Source organism: Candoia aspera, chromosome 4, assembly GCF_035149785.1.
Source record: "Candoia aspera isolate rCanAsp1 chromosome 4, rCanAsp1.hap2, whole genome shotgun sequence".
NCBI classification, from domain to species: Eukaryota; Metazoa; Chordata; class Lepidosauria; order Squamata; family Boidae; genus Candoia; species Candoia aspera.
Window position 1 is genome coordinate 80,046,702 of NC_086156.1, and position 19,228 is coordinate 80,065,929.

The 19,228-nt window shown below is 43.7% G+C and overlaps 1 protein-coding gene across 1 annotated transcript in view; it reads left to right on the forward strand.

Annotated features, from left to right (window-relative positions):
• Positions 1-7,307: 7,307 nt before the first annotated feature.
• Positions 7,308-19,228, forward strand: part of LOC134495357 (inactive phospholipase C-like protein 2) — a 48,400-nt gene continuing 36,479 nt past the window's right edge. The window contains exon 1 of the mRNA XM_063300739.1: positions 7,308-7,738. Coding sequence (XP_063156809.1) covers positions 7,514-7,738 — 225 coding nt within the window. The 5' untranslated portion in view covers positions 7,308-7,513. The remainder of the gene's footprint in view (positions 7,739-19,228) is intronic.

Genomic DNA, 19,228 nt, shown 5'->3' on the forward strand with positions numbered 1-19,228 from the left:
ACCAAAAACCGCTACTTGCAGACATTTTAACTACTTGCTTTCATTTTGCTTTACGGGAAGGGCATTCTGAAAGTGGCTATACAATGCCTGGTGTATTGTGAGCTAAAACTGGGCTCCCATTGAAGGTGTAATCTTTTTACCTTCTGTTCCTTGCAACAGAAGGTAAAAAGGCAGAAATCCATTTCTGCCTTCTTGTATATACACAACGCAGTCAGCAGAGAGCGCTCAAATGTCAATATTTTTTCAATCTGGATGGGCATCTGGTTCTCTCTAAGCTACAAGGATGAGATTTCTCCAACCATTTCTGCAATTGCAAGTGTGTCAAAAAGCCCCCTTTTTCTCCCCACAGCAGAGCATACATTTCAATGCATCCAGTGCTCACACTGCACTCTATATGCTCCACCAAAACCTGTTTGTTTTCTCAGACATAGTTGATTTCTATACAGGCTGTGTTTATTGACTTCAGTGGATGTATTTGCATGTTTAAGAGCCATTTTAAAAAAAAGTGTCCTAAAAATGGAGGATGGGGTGGGAAAATGATGAGCAGTCAGCTTGCTTTGATTTTAAAAAAAATGCATTATACATTGGTTTCTAGTGTAGCCTTTAAGAGCCCAGAGGGACTTCTGTGACTAACTGGGGCCAGCAGTCTCACTTGATGAGTGCAAAATCAAGCTTTGATCTGTGAGCATGTTAGGCTCTCTCAAATGAACACCACTAGCAAAACATACTGGTATGTTTCTAAAATATGTGCATATATACAAATACATATTTATTTATAAAACTCAAATGCAGCTTTTTCAATTAAATCAGTTTGTAAGTTCAATGAGCACCTGGCTTCTATGGACACCTCGAATAAAGAGGGTGAACTCTTTATTGAAGAAAAAAATCTCTTTATATGAGAATTCTTCTCATGTGAAGGGGACATGTGGGGATAGCAGCTATCCAGAATGGAGTCAGTTGTAGGGCAACCAAGAACCCAATTCCTGCAAATGTCTCCCTATGCTGGACAGTCTTAATCACAGTAATCAGGTTGGCAAAATTGCAAAAATGTTCTCAAATACAAAGTGCTAGAAATAAGGACATCTTTCCTTCAGTTGTTTTGAAAGCAGCTATGATCTACACCAGTGTTTTTCAACCTCAGCAACTTTTAAGACTTGTGGACTTCAACTGGCTAGGGAATTCTGGGAGCTGAAGTCCATACATCTTAAAGTTGCCAAGGTTGAAAAACACTGGTCTACACAATCAGGAAAATAAGGATATGCCCTCCGCTATACTTCCCATCCACTTCCCCATGATAAGCCACTCTGTGCCATTCAAGACTGATATTCTCAGTTTGCAATTTCACAAAGAACCCTTTGTCTGAAGCTGCACTAAAATGGCTCTTGAGTCCCACCCATCTGCAGGAAGGAAGGAGGACAGAAAAGCAGTTTCACTTGGCAAGGAGCCTGCAAGAAGGGCTACAGCTTGGGAAACTGGAAGAGATACTGCTTTAACTCAATCTTCTCCAACCTGGCACCCTCTGGTTGTGATGGTATAGCAACTCCCAGAATACGTCTGGCAGCCTGGAGAGTGGAAGGCTGCTTTAACTTGTACTGTCAGCATACTGTTTACTTCTGGATCCCTGAAATGCTTGTTTAAGCTAGAGAGTGCTTAAACAGTTTATTAAAAAGTCAGAATAATCTTTTAGGGTAGTGGCCTGCAAATCAAAGTTCTTGTCTAAAACATCTGGTGAACTACAGGTCACAATATTCCTCCCCATCTGCCATCTTGAGAGGTGCTATTGGGAACTGTAGTTCAGCTGCATTTGAGGGTCACATGTTCCCCACCAGTGTTCTGAAGACAACTAATGAGCTTTATTGTTGCATTCACAATACCAATGTAAGTATTGCTATTTCTCTATTAGCTGATATACCCAAATCACTCTTCCCCACTCAGAACCTGAAGAATTGGAAACACTCTGAAAAATGCTTGGTATTTGCTCCTAGTGTTTTTTACCCTGCTCTTGGGCCAAAAAGGCCTTCAAAGTAGCTTACACATTGTCAGGTGGAAAAACACCATCTATAGATTTACACACCTGATTCATACAACACACAGTGTGGCCGTGACAGCCTCAGTACCAGGATCTTAACTTGAGAAATTCTCTGGACCGTCCATTAGGAAGCTTAAAGAATTCATTTATTAAAATCCGATTACACAGGACAGTTGCAAAGCTCTGATTAACGTTTTGGCACCAAAGCATTCAAACTAAATCATTCCCTCTGACAGTTTCTCCACCCTGTCACAAGCAAGCCCATTCTCACTCCTGATCTTCCCCCTCCCAGTTCCTTAGACTTAATTAGAGTCCAGGTGTCTTATCAGCACATCCTTGGCTCCAACAACTTGTGAAGGAATGTGATTAACAATCCTCTGTCTGCAAAGCTGCAAATGCTGACACAGGTTTGCTCTCACGTTGGTTGATGCATGTAGCAATAGTTTCATGGCAGGGGTACAAAGCGAGCCTGACAGTGGCTTGTTCAGTGGACTTAGCATGTTGTGTGAACTAAGCCAACTCAGCTTAAACCAGAGTTAAGCAAACCATGGTTTAGCTCACTGGTTGAACAATCTAAATGAGGTAACAGACAGAAAGAATGGTACTGAAAGGGGGAAAAACAAGTTCAGGCATCCCTTCTTAAAATTACATTTTGGTTCTTAAGTAATAGCCTGCTAGTTATAATTCAAGGAAAGAAGGACTCTGACAGGGCTAATGGATTGGCCCTATTTCCTGCCTTATCCCCTTCAGCTGCTGCCACTTGATTGTTACAATAGCAGAGTGTGGCCCTTCCTGCATGGATATGCAAGGATAGAGCTTCTCTTCCAGCTTTGATGCCACAGCTGGTGCTCAGCAGGGTTAGGTGGGTTTAGCTACACTGTGATTGCTGTCTCTCTAGAAAGGCAGCATCTTCCCTGAGTCTTGGCCCTTGTAGACCTATCCTGCCAGTTAGAAAATGCCTATTTCCAAGGATCTCATTCTACTTTCTCTATCAGTGATCAACAGAGACCAGAGGTTGGTAGTCCTTCTAGGCCAGTGTTTCTCAACCTTGGTGACTTTAAGATGTGTGGACTTCAACGCCCAGAATTCCCCAGCCAGCATGTTCTAGGCCAGTTGTCAAAAAAATGGAGGAGGGGATAAATGTTCCAACAAGTGAATTTGCTTAGAGAGACCATAGGATAATTATTTACCCTTAGGGTTTAATTGGGGAGAATATTCCTCCAGCATCTTTTGAAACCCACTTCAGGAGACAGTGCTGACCTCAAGAATTTTTACAGCAAAATCATGATCATGGCACATGATCAAGAACTATTTTCACCGAAGGGACTAATTTGAATGTATTTCTATGAAAGATAGTTCCCCTAAGATTTTACCCACAAGTTACAAATGAACATAAATCTCTTCCTCCGAAAACTCAAGGCAACCTACTTAGTTTACATTCCCAACAACACTGGATCCTGACTTTTCCAAGAAGACTTCACAGGTAGACAAGAATTGTGGCCAAGAGCCTCTAATCAAATACTCTATTAGCCAATGCTAATCTCCATTTCATTACTTTCCCAAGTGGTATGTGGTAAATATGAACTATCTTTGACCAAACTAAGAATTTTCTTGCAAACTGAAAGATAATAGCTAGGTTCATATACTGCATAATGTGGTTTGCTGCTTTTTTGACTTAGCATGTGTAAATTCAACCACCACTGTCATTTGTAAATCATGATTTATAACATGGCGTATTAGACAAATTCAGCTGAGGGTAGTTTGTTATATAAACTAAAGCTAACAGATAAGGGTTGCAAACATCCAAATGACTCCTAGAAGGCAGCAAACAATTAGCATTTTCTGTATCTCTTTCCTGTTATCTCATGGTCATCTGGACTATTTGCATCCCAGCTTTAGTATCCCTAAAATAAACCTGATTTAGTGATGTGTAAATCTAGTCAAAGGTCTTGCTTGTCTAACATATTAAGTTGTTTAAAGATGTAGCATGTTGATCAGACCTTGAGCAGAACATCTTGACTGCACTTTGTACCCAGAGTTTGTTCTGAGTTCCCTATTTTGTCCAGTTTGGAAATGAAGATTCCTTTTAAGTTATCCATCTCTTCTGGCCTCCAGACACTGTGATAGGAAGGTAGAGTGCCCATACCTTCTCTTTTTTTCCATCCTCCTCCTTGCATGTGCATGAAAGATGGAGAGAAGAAAGTGTAGTCTTCTGCCATCTCAGAAGCAGAGGCTGTCATCCCAGTCAAGCCACCCAGCAGTGGCTTTATTTTAATTGTAAAAAGTTCTACGCTAGAACAAAAACCAGGAGGGGACTTTTGCTCCTTTTTTGCCCACCAGTGAATTTCAGCCACTTATTTTGTCTGTTACCTCTGCAAATATATGTATATATTATATTCCGTTGCCTTTGAGTCAGTGTTGACTCCTAGCGACTGGCTGGACAGGTTTCTGCAGTATTCTTGGCAAGATTTAAGAAGTGGTTTACCATTGCTCCTTCCTAGGGCTGAGGGAGAGTGACTGGCCCAAAGTCACCCAGTTGGCTTCATGCCTAAGGCGGGACTAGAACTCATGGTCTCCAGGTTCGTAGCCTGATGCCTTAACCACTAGACGATACTGGCTCTTGCAGATATATGTAGCAATGCTATAATCACAATAAGGTTATCTTTGCATTCTAATTTTGTTAATATTCAGGCAACTGAGTTGTTGATTAAGAAAAGTTTGCAGAAGCTGCCTGTGTGAATTTATCTGTAGTTGGGCAAAAGCTTTTTGGACATGAGATTTTATCACTAGTGGCAGGCAAAAAAGGAATCAGAGCACAGGAGGGACATCCCTCACCCAATGTAAAAATAGTTGGCTTGATTACCATTGAATACAGTTGCTCCCCAACATACCAGTTTTGCCCAACATTCCAGGATTGCTGGTTTCTACCAGTCTAGACTTTGTGCGCCATGCAAAGGCATCGTGCATGTCTTTTCTCATTTTGACCATTATCGGCTACTAACATTTTATGGCTGGTAAGAGGGATTTATTTGAAGATGATTCTCCCTGGTAAAGGTGAAATGCCTTGAGATAGCTTGTTTTTGTTTGTTTTAATTCTCTTCCATATAAATCATATGATTTATGATTATGTGCCATTAAGTCAGTGTCAACAGTGTCAATGCATAGACAGATTTTCTCCAGAATGAATAAATCATATATAATGTATCAAATGCACAGATAATGTGATTCAGAACATGTCTACCATCCTGAATGTAAGCTTTGAAGTTATACATATACATACATACATACATATTTGTGATTAGAAGGCAGGTAAATGAGATAGGAGATATGGATGGGGCAAAGAACATTTGGAATATTTGGGCAAAAAGGAATCAAGAATGCAGCTTATTTTGATCGGCTCCTCAAAGATCAGCCCTAGATTCTATTTTGAATGCCAGCATTGCACACTTAACCAACATGCCTTGGACTGGGCCACTTGGCATCTGGCATTCTTGGGCAACCACCAAACTTCCAGTGGTTACCCATCATAGGCCCTAATTTTTTAAAAAAACCCAAAAATCCTGGCCTGGCATTCCAATTTAATTAGGTAGCTGGGTCTAACTGGACTATCATAGTCATAATCTCTTTCAATTGGGCTGGCCCTGCTATCAACACTGAAGCAGGTGCTTCAGGCAGCAGGTGTGGGGAGAAGGTAGCAGCAGCATGGCAGAAGAGCACTGGTGTGCCAGCATGGTCTGCCTTGCTGCCACTAAGCTGGTCTGCTTCCCTCAGGTGCTGTGGAAAATACTGTCTGTCTTGTTGCCAGTGTACAAACAATATTCAGCAGCTAGCCAGATGGCCTCCAGAGTATGTAATCTGGAGAAGAGACCTCATCTTTGGGCAGCATAGGCCTTGGACCAGCCTGACCACCATTCTACTTTGGGGCCATCAAGTCCTTCCATATTTCAGGGAGAAAAACATGGTTTGTGGGGCAGGGACACAGATGGTGTCGAAGTGTGGACAAGGTGATTTTTAAACTGTTTCTTCCTGTGCTAAAGCTATTTTCACTTTGACCCACTCTCCCCAGCTACTATTTGCTCCAACAGGTTTAGTTTACCCAATGCCCTAAATCTGGGTTAACACAACATGCTATGTCTTTTGCTGATTTCACATACGTCACAGCTTAATGTGATGGCTTGTTTCACACATGCTTAATATGGCAGTGCTGGGTTCCCACAAGTTGTTGGACTCTAAATTATGAGATCCACTTTAGTCTACTTAGTGTATTTTGTGAATCAAGTCAAACGATTATAAGGTGACCTCTCCAAGGTGCTATGCACCTATGTGTCAGGACTACATCTCCCATAATTCCCAGTTATTACAGCTGCTTGTCATGCTAGTTTTGGATGGAGTTTGTATTCCAACATACCTGGAGAGGACCAATTTAGGAACAATAGGATTGGCTGTGAACAGATATCTGTATTTTTCCAGAGGAGCAAGTATCTCCTTTGGGGGTAGAAATATTAAATCAGGAAAACTGCCGCAGGGGAATTCTTTAAAAACTTTTGTCTACTGCTACAGTCCTAATTTAACTGGCAGCCCTATTAATTTAAAAAATAAACAGTGGAATAGGAGAAAAGATTTCTGCACTTCTACACACCTGCCCCATGAAGCGTATATAAAACAGGGAGCGAGAAATCCCTGGCCTCGTATCAGAAGAACGAACTACAATACGCCGAAAATCGACGCTGGAGCGGAACTCAAACCCGGCGTTATTGCAAGGCCCGATTCTTAAACTGATACACGTATCATCTTTTGGCAGGTTTAGGTTAGGTCGCCTGCGGTGCCTCGGATTTATTCCCAGTGACATGCAGGTCATTTGATCCTGATGGCAGTTGCTCGAGGAGCGTGTGAACTGTTTTAACTGAAAAGAATTGCATTTAAGTTATATAAAAGAAAGGTGTGCTTGTATATATTTTAAAAACATAAATTTGCGGCGCTGTTCATTTGAGAGAGCCTGGCGTTCTCCAAATCATGGCTTGATTTTCCACTCAACAACGAAAAATGGGTCTGCATGTGTGAACAAGCCTAAAGCGGGCATCGCCAGGCCTTTCTAAGCGTAAGACACACGTTCGCTTTTAACGCCCGACACAACCGAGGCGAGACGTGGCGGGGCGCTTGCACACACACGCGCGCGCGCGGGGCCGCAGAGCGTTTGGAGAGAGGCTGAGAGGGGCGGCCGTGCTCTGCCTGGCCCCGCCCCGGCCGTCCCTCTACCCTGGCGGCGGCGGCGGCGGCGGCGGCTTCTCGGTCGTTCGCTGCGTCCCTCCTTCCTTCGCCGGCGAGGCAGAGCAAATCGAAGCGAGACAAGGCACGTTGACGCCGGGGCAGGAGTGGGAGCGCGCGGTGGCCGGAGACGCACAAGGCGGAGGGCGCCGCTGGGGCAGCCGCTGAGCACCCCCACCGGGCCGAGCTGGTGCGGCTGCTGGGAGCCCCGGGGGGGGGATGGCGGACGGGACCCCCGGCGTCCCTCCCTCGGGCTCGCCCCGGCCTGGGCCCCCCCGCGTCCCTCTGCAAGAAGAAGGTGCTGCGGCCGCTACAGAAGCTCCGGGAGACCTGAGCCCTCCGCGCTCCGTTTCGGGCGGCTCCGCGGGTACCAGCCGCAGCAGCTCGGCCGAGAGGGACCCCCCCGGCCTGGCCAAGGCTGCCCCTGCCGCCGGCATTATGAAGGTGGGTCGCGATCGCTTGCGCCTCCTCCCGCCCCGCGACCTCTCCAGCCAGCCTCTCGCGCTCGACTCCTCCGGCATGTGTGCGACGTCTCCTCCCTTTATAAATAGGGATCCCCGCCGGGATTTCCCACCATCCCAGTCCACAAGGGCATCCTTTCTGAGCTGTGAGAAGCGGTTGCCAACCTGCTCCAGCCCGCAACCAGAATGCCTCCGGTTCTGTCCTCACCTGACCTTCTGAATGTAACCGAGTGACCCACCAGAGATTCCTGATCTATCTTTCTTTCCACGCAGATAGCGCCCCCTTTTTTGGAAGCCCTCTTCTTAGCCTCCTCTCATTTCTAAAACAACAGGTTCTGGGGCTTTGGCGGCGGCGGCGGCGGCGGGGTACTTTGGTTTTTGATTTTCTTTGCTGAAGAGAGAGGAAAAGTCATTCTGCATGTGCACAGAGGTGTTCTGGTCTTCATTCTTGTCTGATATTCTGAAGATATGTGTGTGTGTGAGAGAGAGAGATCAAGAAAGAGATTTGGGGTTCAACCCTAGTTCTGATTAATATAATCTCTCTCTGGGAAATTTCCTAGCTATTCTTTATTTCATATCCCCAGCCCAGTCTTCAAAGCTGAACATGCACTTTGGCTGAATTCACATGATACACTTAACCAGGTCAGCTGCAACCTAGGCACTGCATTTGCACGGTATGCTATGCTTGTTTAATTGAATTTTTTTTCCTGATTTGACATGTACAAGTCCAGTCTGTTTGGTTAATTTGAGGTCCAGTATATTACCCAAATCCAGAAAATGGGTAAATTCAGTAACCAGGTTAAGTGTGTTGGGTGAACCCAGCCATTCTATTCCCTGAAGCTGGATTTATCACCTTCTCCTGCAGAAGACCCTTTGAACTCCTCCAAGACTAACCCACATAAATTTTCTTTCTCCCTCCCTTTTGTAATCTCCTTAGGCTCATTCAGAATGTTTATTTGAAAAGTCATTTCACATACTTTATCCTGGTGCTTTGAACTTCCAGTAGAGATGTATTTGAAAGTCTGGTTCTTACATGAATAAATGTTGTTTGATTTTTCTGTTAGTTCAGTGGTTATGGGTGAGGAGGGAACTGAGCTGAGCCTCTGAGCCCACCACACACACAAAAAAAGCATTTGAACTGGCATGCATGTTGTGACTGTTACTAATATTGGCTGTAGATCCACATGCCCTAGTAATTACTCTGCTGTTGTAACAATCAAGTGATGAAATGAGCATGCATGATCAAGACCAAAAAGTGATTTGAGTGGAAGATTTTTCATCCACTTCTTTGGTAACCCTTCTGTAATCATTAGTATTAGTTCTGGCTTGCAGGATTTTCTCATGTGGGAATCACATGCTGGAGCCACTTGTACATGGCTCTCCATCAGAGAGTTGGTACACAGAATCCCTGTCATTCCATTTGCAGTCTTGAACTTGTATAATTAGTGGGGAATCTTTCACATGTTAGTATTTCTATGCAAAAGATGCTGTTAAGGACTGTCAAGTTCATGAACAGGCACATAGTGATTGGCAGGTGAACACCTGAATTAGCTCCAGTAGCAGGCAGCACGTTGAAACTCAAGTTTTGCTGGTGGTTGTGACTGATTAATGAATGATGTGCATATGGTGTACAATAATCAAGTAAGGAACATAGAGCTATGAATTGGCTCATTACCAGTTCATCTCCATGGCCAGTATGAGATTTCTAATCTGTCTTTGTAAGGAATGAAGGATGATCATTATTCCATCTCAATAAACCGGGGATACTTTATTTATACCATGGCCTTTGGTATTGTTTCTCATACTAGGGTCTTAGCATGTCCCTTTTTTTTTTTAATCGTATGGCATAGCAGTTCAGTGTTCATGCTGCTTTTCTTGCTGGGAAATCCTTGTGAGTTCCAGCAGCCGGATGTGTAGACTATTTAGCCATGACAAGCCATGTTGCCTGGGGTACCCCATGAGGAGGCTAGTCTACATTGCACCGAGCTGGGCTGAGAGGTCACCCAGCCGGCTTTCATGCCTAAGGCAGGACTAGAACTCACAGCCTCCTGGTTTCTAGCCCAGAACCTTAACCACTAGACCAAACTGGCTCTCTAGCATGTCCCTGAACCATGTTCATTAGAAAGAGGAGGATTATAGATCATATGAAGAACCCAAAAAGATGCCAGTTCTGATTTAAATTTTGGGCTATCTTCACACTGAGAAAAGAAAGCCCCACTGATTCAGGCCTGCTACACCCAACATCTCCCCTCCAGTTCTGTTTTAAGTACATGCGTAAATTCCAGAAGAATTTCTTTGACAGTTTACACAGTGGGATTGTGCAAAATCAGAGCTCGAAGTCATGAAGTCCAGCCTTCTGCTGCACAAGTGGGCCAGCTTGCTCCATACTAAATGGCTATTTGGGCAGTGTTGTCTGTGACTCCATCTGGTAGTGAGTTTTTCTTTCAGCTCTCCAGCAAAGCTTTTTACCTAGGCTGAGATCCATTCAACTGGAAGAGCCTGGGTGTGTGCTGAGCCACCATTCCTTCACATGAAGCAAGAGCGTCTGGACAGCAACAAAGGCGCCAGCCTAGTAGATAGCAGCGAATATCTACTGCAAATGAGCTGAAGCCCCATAGGAAGTCAAAAGCTGTTGTCTGTCCTTGAACCCCACTCCCCATTGGGAGGCGGGGGGTCTCAGGTTTCTATCTTGTTTACCCAAACCGAAGTGACCAAGGCCATTTCAGTGCTGGCGGAGCCAAGGAAACGGAGTCACAGGGTCTGAAGTTTGAGTTTGATGTGATCTTTATGAGTCGGTGGGAGTTTGTGGTACTATGGGCTTCAGCTCTGGGAAAAGTCTCTTCCTAGAGGTACTGCTGGTACATTTTGTGAAAGATGGGCCTGAACAGAGAAGGGCTGCCAATGTTGTTTTCAGTGTTTAGGGCATTATTGCATCTTCACAACTTGACATGTTATTTGTTGGTTTAATTCAAGGCATTTCTTAGTTGCCTTTCAGTGACTGCAGCCTTCCCAAGGCTACTTACAGTAAAAAGCAGCTATCTCTCATACAAGAGATTAACACCACCCTAAGTCAGTTTTAATGCCATATTTTCAACAAAAGAGCCAATTGAAAGAAGCCAAACCTGGAACTTAATAAAAGCAGCCTAAACTGTAAAAAAATGGGTGCAGTAAAAAACCCAGATGAAAGTAAAAGAACACCAGTAATCTTTAAAGCATAGCTAAAATCAAGAACAAGTAAAGCCAGTGCTAGAGAGCAGGAGTTACCTTTAAATCCTACATCAGTGTAGTTACTCTATACATCTGATGAAGTGAGCTGCCACTCACAAAAGCTTACACCTTTTAATAAAATACGTTAGCTGGAAAAGGTGTTACCTCCTGATTTTTTGCTACTGTGGACTAACATGGCTTAGCGTTAACTTTGGAACTAACATTTACATGCCTTCATTTTTGAAAGACAGATTGTGGACCAGAGCTCCCACAGTCCTTTGCTATTGTCCATGATGGGTGGGGTTAATTGGAGCTAAAGGCCAAACATCTGGAGCGTGCCAGATTATCTGTCTTTGATTAGAAGCTTCTAAGGTGTTGCTGAGTGCATGGAAAGAGCCTGTCGCAAGTTTGAAGAGCTTTTGAGCAAAAGGGCCTCCAGTGGGCTGATGCTTATATCTGGCCCTGATTGGAAACATGGCTGACAGCTGTCCTAGCCACAATTTCCATTTCTCCCAATGCACTCCTCAGACACTGTGGGGAAATTTAAATGTAGCCGGACCCAGTCAGGTAGCTTTGCTGAGGAATATAGTGTTGGATTTTATTTTAAAAGGGGGTGGGGAGTAGAGAAGTATCGGTGTGGGTTCTGCAAGCCATCAAGCCCCATGACCTGCCCAAGACTACCAGTGTTGATCCTGACTCTGTGAAGGCCCATCTCTTAGCAAAAAAGAACTTTCGGAAGTTGGCTAAATCAGAAGTTACAGCCTATAAATCAGGATTATCAGTGGCCCTGAAAAACTTACAGTTCCCAGAGACCTCCATTTTATCAAATTGTAACAGTATGCCAAATGGGATTATTAGAGTCTCTCCAGTCATTTAATAATAGTGAATTAGGAAATAACTGGAGAGTAATCACATGAACTGAATTTTATTTCTATTTAATGGAAATGAAAGGAAATCAACATTGGTTTTTGAAGCAGGCTCCCTTTCCCCTGGCATGTTACTTGTTATGTCAAGTCCAGCCCTCAACTCAGGCAAAGTTGTGCCCCTCTGAGGTAAGGGCTTTCAAAGGAATAAAGATTTTGAAGTAGGTATTAGTCCCCAACATTTCTCTACTTAAGATAAAGAAGCTGTACTGAAGCAAAAAATAAGTGGTTCTCCCTATGTTATTGAACTCCAGGTCCCATTGGTTCCAGGCACCCTAGGTAATGGATAATGGGAACTGTAGTCCTTCCTGATACTCTGGGTGCTGGGATGATACTGCTGTGCTCTGAGCTTAATTTTAAAGCAACCCTATGGGAATGCTGTGGCTCAAGTCTTCCCAAGTCTCTTCCACCAACTGAGAAATTTTTCCTACTGCAGGGAAAACTTTGTGGATTTCATGTTGCTGAAATGGAAAATATCAACCTTCTCGGGTAAAAAGAAGGAAGATTGTGCGATTCTTTGGAAGATTCGTGATAAACAGTGTGCTGAGATGCTATTGTTGCCAAGTCTCCTGAAGTTCCAGAAGGAAATGCTGTGTCGGGCTTATGGAAAGTTATGGAATTCTCTAGGATAATCTAGGAAAAATAGTGCAAGTCTCCCCAAAAGCAGGATGGCCTTTAAAAGCCCTTTGCGCTATTTTCATACCTCTGGCAAGAGCACCCCTTTCCTGGTAGTCTTTAGGCAGAGAAGAAAAGGATATTAAGGCAGAGGCAGGCAGGAGAAAAAAGCTTTGTCTTCGGTTTCTGATCCTGCCCAAGATTAGCTTTAAACCTTCCTCCCATAGGCAGATGATACAGAATTAAATCAGATAACAACTAACATGCTAGAAGACAAACATAATTAAAAATGATCTTGATAAGTTAGAAAAATGGATCTGTACTTGTAAAAATAGTATCTGTGAGAAGAGTTTTAAAATTGTAGCTGATCACGAGGTAAAAATGAATCAACAATGTGAGGTGGCTGCAAAAAAGGTGGATGTGATTTTAGGCTGCACCAGTGGAAGTATAATTTCCAAATCATAAGTAAGAGGTCCACTATATTCTGCATTGGTCCAAACTGTCTTGAGTACTATATCCAATTTTGGACACCACTAAGTAATTTTGTCTAACATGGTGGAGAAGGTACAGACAAGAGCAGTGCAAATGACTAGGGGACTGAAAACTAAGATATGACAAGAAAGTGGAAGAAGTGGGCATGTTTATCCTTTTAAAGAAAATGACTGAGGAGGAAGATGATTGCGCTTTTCCCATACCTAGGAATGTCATCCAGAAGAAGGCTGAGACCTATTCAGGATAGGATACTGAATCATGGAGTTCTATTATAGGAAGTGTTAGGAAAATCTTTTTAACAGAAAAAGCAATTCAACAGTAGAACCAATGATTCAGTGCTTTTGGAGGGGGACTGGCTTCAAACAAAGCCCAAATGGACATTATCCAGGGATGTTTAAGTGGGATTCCTGCAATGAACATTTCTGCACTGAGCAATCCTAAATGGCCCCCTTTAACCTGGTGAGTTTCTGATGCTAGTATGCAGATGACACCAGATGGTATGGCATCATTGTTAGAAAGTAACAGATGAGTTACCACTCAAACCTATGACCCTTTCAGTGTTGCTGAACTACATTCCTGTTATCCTTCTCCACTGGCTCTGCTTCCCCATGCCTGTGCAGATGGTATTTGGCACCTTGATAAGTGGACTTTGACTAAGATAGTTTCCTAAATCAACCTCAGGTTACGAACTTCCGCATGATCTCCCACTTTCTTTCTCACCGTCCTGCATATTAACCAAGGCACCTGTGCGCCACTATATTGCCACCTAAGGCTGCACATGGCTGGATCAGATCTTAAGTTCATTATATCCCCTCTGCTGTATTGTGCTGATGTCATGGTTAATTCTTCAGTAGTAAAGGAGAAGTTTTTAGTGAGGTCAAGGCAATATGATGACATTATTTGTTATTATTTTACGTACTCATACTACCTGACATGCTGATATACTAACTAGTTCATTCCCTTAGAGTAGACCTTTGTATAGCAAACAGTGACGTCCATACACAAGAGAGAAGTATTAGCGGACTAAAAAGATTCTCAAGTTTGTGGAAGTCCCCCTAGCTGTGTTTTCATTTGATTTGATTCTAAGGAGAAAGACCTGAAAACAAGCTAGTGAGGATCCAACACGCTCAGGGTGTGCAGAATGGTAATTCATGGTCACAGGGAGACAAAAACCCAGGAAGAAGTGGCTTTGTTGTAGGTCCCATCTGGCATTGTTTCACATGGTTCAGGATGAGATTTTGGAATCAAATGTAGGTTATGAAAACAAATGCCACTGCTATTTTAGCTTCTGCATATACATGAAAGAAAATTCAAATGGGTCAGCTTCTTTAAAAGCTTTCTGGATGATATCTAGTGATCAAGTTTGATAAAACTATAGATATTAGTGTTCTAGCTGTGCACTCAGATATAATGTTCATGTTGCTCAGGGAAATAAATGGGCTGTGGGAATATTCTTAAACAAATGTTCTTAATTCTGGCCTCTCCTCTTCTCTTTTCTAGACACATACCTCCCCTCCACCGATTTATGTTCTCTCCCCCCCCCCATTTATGTTCTAAATGAATTTTTATTTTTGGCAGCATCTACAGTTTCTGTTTCAGGAATTGTGAGGCAATGAGCACAGAAAATAAGACTGGGTGTAAAAATTAAATTGAGTTTATACTTAACTATCTAAAACGTATTGACAAGAATTTATGAGCAGATGAAGCCGCCTTCATACTGAGTCATTGGTCCATTCAACCAGGGGCTGCAGCTGAGGCCTTTTAGCTACAGATTTTCTGGGATTTTATGCATGCAAAGCATGAGTACAACACTCCATCACTGCGGCATTGTTGTTTTATATGACCCCTCAAATGCTACTTTAACATAAAGTTTAACACATCAACATCTGGAACTTTATCAGCCTTGAGCAGAAAGTAGGTTTCATTCCTGCCTCTTCTCTAGCTTGCAGTTTGCAAATTTGGGGGCAGAGATCTTCCTTGGCCTGAGGGAGGAAGCTTTCTCATACCATCTCAGTCTCCTTGCACATCTAGCTCATTATTGGCTGCTGCAGCTGGCAATATTTCTGCAGGATCTTGGGCACAGAGCTCTCTCTGTTACTTGGCCCTGCAGTGGCAAGGCCAGTCTGGGACCATTGGCATGCAAAGCATAAGTTTTGCCACTAAGCTGTGGTCCCTCTCTAAATCCTTTTAAATAGGTAAAACTCAACTCTTATGGACACATCCATGCAATTTTCTTGCCAACAGGACAGAAGGGGACTGCCATTGCCTTCTTCAGAGATAATATTTCAGCTCCCTAGTTTAGCCTATAATCCTGGGATTTCTTGATAGTTTCCCTCCAAGTACTAAGCAGGTCCATCCCTGCTTAACTTTTCAGAGTAGTTAAGGCTGCTAGGTGGCAACACCTGGCCTGAGCTTTAACTACAGATCTTTGTTTGAGGAAGATAAGGTTGGGGGGGGGGGATCTGTAGGCTGTACCACCTCCTTTCCAACTCTAATTTCCTTTTAGATACCTTGCTATAACTGTTCTCCCCTTTATCTACCCCAAGCTATTCCCAGTTAGCTCCAGGGTATCAACTTCTGCCTATGGGGAGAGGCCCCTGTTAGGTGTGTGTTTCTAAAACTGGGTTTTTAATTGTTCTTGCATCATAGATGCTCATCTCTAGAATAGGTGGCTGTCACCCGAGACCAGCCTCTTTGCTCCTTGCAGCCTATTTTAAGAATTGATAGCTCCAGTGCTATTAATACAGGGCGTGTGGGCTGTGTTCCAGCCCTCCCCTCCCTTGCTAGGCTTTCTCGTGCACCTTAGAGGAGGAGGAATTAGCTTGTCTTTCAGGCTAGTGGTGTGCTTTTAAAGGCTAAACGCACACTCACGCTTGCGAGCATTGTTCCCAGTAGCTGGGGAGTCCTGAGAAGTGCCTCTGTTGTGTGAGGAATGGTATGACTGATAACCTTTTTCCAGTGAGTATGGGCAGACGGTAGAGAAATCCAGAAAAACATGCAGAGAAATGTCTAAGCTGAGTTGCTTTGAAGGATCCAAACTCTATTCCTAAAAGCTCAGAATGAAATCTTGGACTGAGCAATCACCTGAAGTCAGACCTGATGTATTAAATCTTTTCACATGTGTGAAACTTGCGGGGTTCATACATCACATTAAGTCATAATCTGATTTATTTGGTCTTTGCTTAGCATGCCCTGTGAACTAGCCATTGTGATCGATAAAGCTGTGATTTATTGATTAGCGTGACTCTGCATCTCATGGTTAAGCCCATAGCTTAGCATGGTATGCCAATCCATCTGTGTTGGGATACCATCTGATTTCACTGTGGTGGAGCCAGGTACTCTGAAATGGATACCTCCCTCCATCTCACCAGAGGCAGGACTAGAAAGAATCCTAATGTTGATTACATGCTTGCCTGTGAATTCCACTGGCCATTCTCCTGGTCATGGTAAGACATGACTGCTAAGATGTGACCGGTAATGCTCTGTTAAATGTGAACATATGTTAGACAACAGATGCAGTATACGGTCCCTTTAAATATGAGTGTGTTTTAGTTAATAGCTGTAGTATTATTTCCTTCAATTTTTTTTCTTTCTTGGTTGTATAGTTTTAGTAAATAACATTACTTTATTATTGTTTATTTTTGATGTTATGTAAATATATTCCTCCAGGAAATAAAGCCAGACTGCTCACTTGAGGGAATGGTATTAAAGGCAAAACTGAAATACGTTGGCCACATAATGAGAAGACAGGACACCCTGGAGAAGATGCTGATGCTAGGGAGAGTGGAGGGCAAAAGGAAGAGGGGCCGACCAAGGGCAAGGTGGATGGATGATATTCTAGAGGTGATGGACTCGTCCCTGGGGGAGCTGGGGGTGTTGACGACTGACAGGAAGCTCTGGCGTGGGCTGGTCCATGAAGTCACGAAGAGTCGGAAGCGACTAAACGAATAAACAACAAAAAATATATTGAGAGCTCTTCCACCAAAGTCAAATTCCTTGTATGTCTAATCATACTTGGCCAATAAAGCTATTCTATTCCTATTCTATTCTATTCTATTCTATTCATGAGTATCTCAGCTGCAGCTTTGCTTATTTTTACTTAGTTTTTTATTTTTGTTTTTATTTGCTTTTTTTTTTTGAGGTTTCAGCAGAGCCGGTGGCCAGCATGCTAGCAACGTGCTTCCAGGGATACTTTGGAAGATCTTTCCAATGGCAGGCAGTGAGCAAGGGGGTTGACCTCCAGTTGTGCAGCAACAAGCACTCTTAACTCTCCACCATGACCCTCCAAGTAAGGTACGATCAGTATCGCAGATCCCAAGTTGCTGGCTGTGTGCTGCGTACTCTTCACAGTTATTCACTCCGTTCCTGTGGGAGCCAGGTGGCCCAGGCTGAGGATACAAGGGAACCAAACGAGCAGCAGCAGGTGCTGATCATCCCCCATGCCCTTCACTGATTGGACAAAATTATTCAAGCTGTTAAACTGGCTATATGTGTGCGCGTGTCTTCCAGTTGGTCTTGACTCCTGGTGACTGCCCGGACTAGTCCCTGCAGTGTTCTTGGCAAGATTTTCAGGAATTGTTTGCCATTGCTAAGAAAGAGTGGCCCAAAGTCAACCAGCTGGCCTTGTGCCTAAGGTAGGACTAGAATTCACAGTTTCTAGCCTGGTGCCTTAATCACCACACCAAACTGGCTCTAAATTGACTTTACCAGGTAATAGTTCCTGAAAGCTCAGTGACTTTTTGCTCTCCAGAGATCCTGAGGGAAGGTCATAGTTGTCAGCCCTACGAGGTAGACCAGATCAGGAAATTGACTCCACAGGAAGACCAGAACTGTACTTTATTGATATGGGCTATAATAACAGAATTTTGCAAGTCTGCTTATGTTTAACCTTCCCTCCATCTTATATCCCAATGAGTCAGGAAGGAGCCAGTCTGAGTTTCTTCCTAACACTATCTCTTTTCGGAGGGCTTAAAGAATGCTTTCTCCCTTGTTGTTTCTGTAATGGCTTCTGAATATTCCCTTCAAGGCCATCTCTATGGCTCTCTACAATAGTGCCCTTAGTCAGGCCATGTCTGTGGTGGTGTGGTTCTGCACCACCACCACACATCCAAGAAGGAACAGAGAATGGGAAGTCCCATCTTGGGGGCTAATCCACAGAGATGAGAAATGAAGGGAAAGGGAAAAGTGTCACAGAGGATGAGGAGGAGTCCCCCTTTGCAGATGGAAGAGGCAAATCACCAGGCAGGGGAGAGACGCCCAATCTACCTGGACAGCTTGTCCAATTTGTGTATCTCTTTTCAGATCTGATCAGAGAGGGAGGGGGCCAGCAGCCAGTCCCAAAGTCCACTGATTATTCCAAATAGCAGAATTCCTACAACTATTTGGGAAACTCTGGAACAGTCTAGTCCTAAAAGGCTGACCTATAGCCAGCCACTCCCATGGACCACCTGCTGGATCCACTGGCAACAGAAGTCTTTCCCATAACTAGAGCTCCTCCCATGCTTCTCCTTCCCCAAACATACTACAAGGTCCTTGAGATAGTGGGAAGGGTGCCTGGAAGTGATGAGGAGTGGCTGTTCTCTGACCACCAAACTCTATACCTTCCTTCAGGCAGCTCTAGATCTGTCAACACCCTCACCTATTGGATGCCCCTTGGCAGCGCTGGATTCAGGGACCACAATAAATAAAAATGGAGAAGAAATCCCAAAGCATCCAAAGGACAGAAAAACTGGAGATCTTGCAGTTCATAGCATATAAAGTAACAGCTCTACCCACAAGGGTCTCAGTTTTACCAAGGGTCCATCCTTTGGATCAAACATTTAAAACAACTCATCCCTCTGGATCATAGGGAGCTTAGACAGGGTATGAATATGCTAGCCAAGATGGCTGCCTTCATGGCAGATGCGAGTCTGGACATTATCCAATTTATAATTCAGAGGCTTGGTGACTAACATGACCATTAGGAGACGATTGTGGCTGAAGAACTGGAATACAGATTCTAAATACACACTGGTGCTCCTATCAAGCCTATTCAGGCGAGGGAGAGCAAGCTATACAGAGAGGCCATAAATAATGTCTTAATCCAGACAAGGACAAGAAGAAATCCTTGCCAGTAACCAACAAAAATTATGAAGGCAAGGATCACAAACTCTAAGGGGGTGTAAAAGACCCTAAAGCAGTTCATACCTGCTCCAACCTAGGGACAACACCTCCTCCTGCTAGCAAAAGTGGAAATT